The sequence below is a fragment of the Anguilla rostrata genome, chromosome 8 (genome assembly GCF_018555375.3).
Source record: "Anguilla rostrata isolate EN2019 chromosome 8, ASM1855537v3, whole genome shotgun sequence".
NCBI lineage: Eukaryota > Metazoa > Chordata > Actinopteri > Anguilliformes > Anguillidae > Anguilla > Anguilla rostrata.
Genome location: NC_057940.1, coordinates 56361139 through 56367419, shown reverse-complemented (window position 1 = coordinate 56367419; position 6281 = coordinate 56361139). Strand labels below are relative to the sequence as shown.

Sequence of the window (6281 nt, the reverse complement as noted above, 5' to 3'; positions counted from 1 at the left end):
TTATGAAGCCTACAGGCTTTACATATCAGTTTATGCAGGTCATTATTATTCAGAGCTTTTCATTCCACCCACTAGCCTTTTATTCAGCTCATGGTTTCTGCATTATTGGTTCCTGCTGCGGAGGCCTCACTGAACCCTTTTCTGTCCCACAGCTAATCACACAACAGAAATGCCCCAGTGTGAGTCAAACCAGCAACCCCCTCATTTCCAGCCCCTTTGTGTGAAACCTGCCGTTGACACTTGGCGTTTCCCACATCACACTTGGCTGGGTTTCTCATAGAATTTCACGCTCTTGTTTAATTTTTTTGGGACAGCCTGCTAATTTCAGTCTGTTCCGACCCTGGTGATGTTTCTGTCGAGCGAGCCGGTGAAGTACCCAGGTCAGGCTGTTTTCACAGAGCGCTGGAGTTTGTTTATGGTGAGTCAGAAGTCTCTGACGCCGCGCTGACGCCCCTGGCGGTGCGTTTGCGGGGTTTCAGAAGCTGCAGCCTCAGATAAAACGTGGGTGGCGCTCATTAATGAAGCTGAATGTTTGCATTTTCGAGCCCCTGACCTGGAATGAGCTCTTAGGCTGCGATCGAAGTCGTTTTTTTAAGGTTTTGCCGTGGGCGATAAGGGGGGGCTAAGATTAGAGTCCCTTTGATCAGAGCGGTTCACCTGAGCTGGAGGAGCAAACACCCACCTGTATAAACGGATAATGTGTGAATAACGGTTGCTGGGCGATAACGGAATCCGCTGAGCGTTCTGAATAATCGTTGGGTTATTATTTGAATAATGCATCAGGCGGCGTGCGTTTCCCTGGCGCCCGGTGCCTGGGGGTGAAACGCTGAGCTGAGGCTGGGCTGTTTGTCCTCGCAGGGACGGAGCTCTTCTCCCTGTTTAACCACCAGGGGGCGCCGTCCCCGGAGCCGGCGCGGTTCTACACGCTCAGGGTGCCCCTGCGGCTGGAGTGGCGGGACGCGGCAGTCAGCCAGATGGAGGCCGGCTGGCTCGATCACATGACCCAGCACTTCAGCGGCGGCGCCTCTCTGGTGGACGGCTACTTCCACCTGGGGACCCAGCCGAGCGGTGGTATGAGCGAACGCAACCCAGCATGACCGAACGTAACTGAACGCAACCCAACATGAACCAACGCAACCCAACATTACCCAACGCAACCCAACATGACCCAGTGCAACCCAGCATGACCCACCACAACCCAACATGACCGAGCATAACCCAACATGAGTGAACACAACCGAATGCAACCCAACATGACCCAACATAACCCAGCATGATCAAACACAACCCAACATGACCACAGCCACAAACACCACATACAAATTCAGTAGCGCCCAAAATACAACTAAACAAGGCCAAACACTGGCAAGCAGAATCAAGCATAGCCACACAACCAGCAGGAATAAAAGAGAAAGCACGGAGGGCGAGTGGGTCCTGTGTTGTGTTGGGGGTGTGTGTGAGTGTAGGGGGGTGTCGGGGGGGGGGGGGGGTTTAGTATGTTATTGGATTTGGCATGTCTCTTCCATGTGCCTTTCTGACATGCACATTATGGTTGTCATGGCTGCAATATTAAACATTCAAAGGGTAAGACCTGCAGAACCCTCAGTGGAGGGGGTGGGGGGCACATTACTGTGGTAATGAAGTTGTCCACAAAATCAACAAGTCTGCAATGACACACGACACACAAAATGGCGGAATCCCCCCTGAGTTCCGTGTGTCTCTCGCTGTGAGGCGAGCTCCTTGTCCTTATCTATTGTCCCAGCTCACCGTGAAACCGGAGGACGTTCGTTTGTTCGCCTCGATCGACTCCGCGGGCCACCCGTGGCAAGCGAGCGAGCTGCTCTCCGCAGCCGCGGCCCGGCGGCAGTGCATGATGGGAGATTTATATCGGCGTGCGGAACCCGCTGTGCGGCGGTAATGGGACCTGATGCTCCTAAAAACAACAACATTAAGGCTCGCAGCAGAGCTGGCCTCCTGGGGCCCACATGACCCGGCACTCTGTCAACACTTTACTCTGAGCAGCTCCATAACCATCTCCATCCAGACAAGCACAGCCACACTCATAATTTATGTGTGTGTTCAACATGAAGGCTTCATCTGATGCATGCTGGGACGTTAATAACCGCGCTTCCGTTCATGACCGAACATTCTGTCGACACAATCACACATTATTTGTATTCATTATAGGATCCGTAAATCCATCAGTTCCCAAAAATGACTCATCATCTCCACTGCCATTATGACTGCCCCCTGGTGGTGGGTGACTGTCGGTGTTTAACTGTTCGGGACCGTGAATTATCTAGTGTTTTATTTCATTTTTAATCATGTGGCATAAAGCTGGGTTTGTATGAGGATATTTTGCATAAAATTCCCCTTGAATATGACAATTGTTAAGAGTACTGTATTACAGAATCAGAAGTTGGATCAGATCCATCCTACAGGCCTTAAGGAAAAAAGGTTTATAAGAAAATGTGTTCCTAAGGAATGTCTGTGAGAAAGTGTGTTATTATGGGATGTCTGTGACAAAGTGTGTTATTATGGGATGTCTTGGATGCAGAGGCGCTGCCGGAGACGGTGGAGGGCGTGTTCGTCTTTCAGGAGGGGGCGGAGTCAGATTCTTCTGCCTCAGCATTCGATGCCATAGTGGTGGAGCAATGGACCGTCATTCAGGTGAGTGTGCGTGTAATGTGTGTATAATGTGTGTGTAATGCATGTGTAATGTGTGTGTAATGCATGTGTAATGTGCGTGTAATGTGTGTGTAATGTGCGTGTAATGCGTGTATAATGTGTGTAATGTGTATGTAATGTGTGCAATGTATTTGTAATGTGTGTGTAATGCGTGTGTTATATGTGTGTAATGTGTATGTAATGTGTGTGTAATGTGTGTAATGTATTTGTAATGTGTGTGTAATGTGTATTTAATGTGTGTGTAATGTGTGTGTAATATGTATGAAATGTGTGTGTAATGTGTGTGTAATTCATGTGTAATGCGTGTATAATGTGTGTGTAATGTGTGTGTAATGCATGTATAATGTGTGTGTAATGTGTGCATAATGCATGTGGAATGTGTGTATAATGCATGTGTAATGTGTGTGTAATGCGTGTATAATGTGTGTGTAATGTGTATGTAATGTGTATGTAATGCGTGTGTAATGTGTGTGTTAATGTGTATATAATGTGTGTAATGTGTGTGTAATGCATGAATAATGAGTGTGTAATGTGTGTGTAATGTGTGCACAATGCATGTGTAATGTGTGTGTAATGTGTATGCAATGTGTGTAATTTGTGTAATGTGCATGTAATGTGTGTGTAATATTTGAAATATGTGTAATGCATGTGTAAAGTTTATATAATGCATGTATAATGTGTGTGTAATGTGTGTGTAATGTGCATGTAATGTATGTGTAATGTGTGTAATGCATGTGTAAAGTGTATATAATGCATGTGTAAAGTGCGTGTAATGTGTGTGTAACATATGTGTAATATCCGTGTAATGTGTGTTTAATATGTGTATAATATGTGTGTAATGTGCGTGTAATGCGTGTGTAATGTGCGTGTAATGCGTGTGTAATGTGTGTGTAATGCATGTGTAATGTATGTGTAATGCTTGTGTAATGTGTGTGTAATATGTAATGTGCGTGTAATGCGTGTGTAATGTGTGTGTAATGCGTGTGTAATGTGTGTGTAATGTAGGTATAATGTGTGTGTAATATATGTGTACTGTGTGTGTAATGCGTGTGTAATGTGTGTGTAATATATGTGTAATGTGTGTGTAATGTGTTGTATATGGGTGTGCGGTAAATGACATGTATGTTTCGTGTATGTGTTGTGTCTCTGTATGGATGGGATCATGTGTCAATGCCAACACCGTTGCCAGAAGAAACATGTGCTGACCCCCAGCTCGCCAACAGATCACATGTACACCCCCGCTCACCTCCACACATACCCCCCGAAGGAATCTCTCTCTCTCTCTCAGGCAGAAAGGAAAAGTCACGTATATACTGTACTTTTTAAAATTTTAAGACATAAGACTATAGATATTTATATAGATATGATATAACTAGGTAGCTGTTTCGTAGGTGACTTAGTTAATGCACTCGTCTTATCTACTGCTTGTATTTTTGCATAGACTGCGTTGTTGCTGTTCTCGTTTGTGTTAGTGTTAATCAGTTTAACCTTCAGGGTCCAAGTTGAACTATGCGGTTGTTCCCTGCACTTGGAACGGTACTTCTCTCTAGGGTTTTCGACACACTTGTTCCTGGTTATGGTTATACACTTTGCTGTACATCGCTCTGGATAAGAGCGTCTGCCAAATGCCTGTAATGTAATGTAACATATATTTTGCAATTTTCCAGTGACAGTGCATTATTTTTTGATGAATACCTCTAAATAAATGCATTTATTTCACCATGGATGTTAAACAAAAAATTTTAATCCAACTGAATGCAAAATTCACATGTGTAGGATTTTTGTATGTTTCCACATTTTTCAATATTTTCCAGTGAAATCAATTTTACTTCACAAATATCTTCAAACAAATTTTCATGTACTCATTTCACCATGGATGTTAAATGAACACGATTTGTAATCTATCCAAACAGGAAAAAAATCACATGTAGGATTTTTGTATTTTTTTCAGTTTCTGGACAGAAAACTATAGTCTTAGGTATTTTGTTATTTTCCAGTAAAATAGATTTTACTTCAGAAATTACTTTAGGCTAATTTTTATGCATATATTTCACCATGGATTTTAAATGCATATGATTTTTAATTTATCCAAACAGGAAAATCACATGTAGCATTTTAGAATTATTGGACATAAGGCTATGGTCTTATTTATTTTGATATTTCAATTATTTAGATTTTACTTCATAAATGTCATCAGATACATTTTCTTAACATGGATGTTAAGAAAATATTATTTCAAATGCATTTCAACAGTTAAATGAAATGTGTATGATTTTTGGATTTTTTCCATTTTTGGACTTAAGACTATATAGTCTTATTTCACAATGGGTTGTAAATTTCTATGGGTTTTGCTATTTTACAATGAATTTGATTTTACTACATAAATATCTTCAAACCCATTTTCATGAATTTATTTTATTGTGAATGTTAAATAAACATGATTTGTAATAAATCTCAACAGGTGAAAACACATATATGATTTTAGAGAGAGGAGGACGTGGGAGTAGATTTCTGTGACGTGGTTCTTTTCTCTCACAGTGATGGAAGTTTGTTCACCAAACAGATCTTGTTTCTTCAACGGCCTGTCCTCCACCGCAAGAGAAGAGAGATCAAGGTACACATCCTCTGCATAATCCTCGAAGAAGACAGTAGGAATTAGAAGACATATTTCAGAGTGGATTCGGAACTGGCTACAGGGGTAGAACACAAAAAGTAGTAGGAGGGATATCTGAACAGGGAACTGTGGGAAGTGGAGTCCCACAAGAATCGGTGCTGGGACCACTGCTCTTCCTCATTTATATCAATGACCTTGACAGGGACATAGAAAGTACATTAGATTAGTACATCAAATTTGCAGATGATACAAAACTGGGAGGCCTATCTAATAGTTTGGAATCTACCAAAGTAATCCAAGACGATTTAAATAAAATCCAGAAGTGGGCGGAAACCTGGCAAATGAAATTTAATATAGTCAAATGTAAAGTTCTGCATGTGTGAAATAAAAACATTTGGCAGGATTACTTTATGGGAGGAACAAAATTGGAATGTGCTCAGTCTGAAAAAGACTTGGGAGTAATGGTTGATCAAAGTCTTTCAGGTTCTAGGCACTGTGCTGTAGCAGTAAAAAGGCCAACGGGATGCTGGGATATATAGCCAAAGGTATTGAGTATAAATCTAAGGAAGTTATACTTATCTTACACAATACATTTGTTAGACCACACTTGGAGTACTGTGTGCAGTTCTGAGGATCGTACTACAAGAAAGATATAGAGGCTCTGGAAAAAGGTCAAAGAAGAGCAACCAAATAGATTCCTGGTGTGAAAGATAAAAGCTGAAGAAAGACTTAAGATGCTTAACCTCTTCAAGCTTTGTAAAAGGAGACTCAGCGGTGATTTGATTAAGGCATTTAAATTCATGAAGGTGATTAACAAAGTTCAACTACAAGAGATTCTTCAAGGTTGAGTTCTGTTAGTAGAACGAGGGGACATAAATGGAAATGAGCAAAAGGTAAATTCCACAGACATTAGGAAGTTTTTTTTTTTCACAAAGAGAGTAGTCAATGTGTGAAATAGCCTGCCAGGTCACGTAGTAGA

At 41.9% G+C, this 6281-nt stretch overlaps 1 protein-coding gene across 1 annotated transcript in view; it reads left to right on the top strand.

Moving 5' to 3' along the window:
- Positions 1 to 6281, top strand: part of rftn1a (raftlin, lipid raft linker 1a) — a 28985-nt gene that overhangs the window by 20771 nt on the left and 1933 nt on the right. Inside the window, exons 7-9 of the mRNA XM_064345648.1 lie at positions 859 to 1071; positions 2558 to 2670; positions 5174 to 5302. Coding sequence (XP_064201718.1) covers positions 859 to 1071; positions 2558 to 2670; positions 5174 to 5302 — 455 coding nt within the window. The remainder of the gene's footprint in view (positions 1 to 858; positions 1072 to 2557; positions 2671 to 5173; positions 5303 to 6281) is intronic.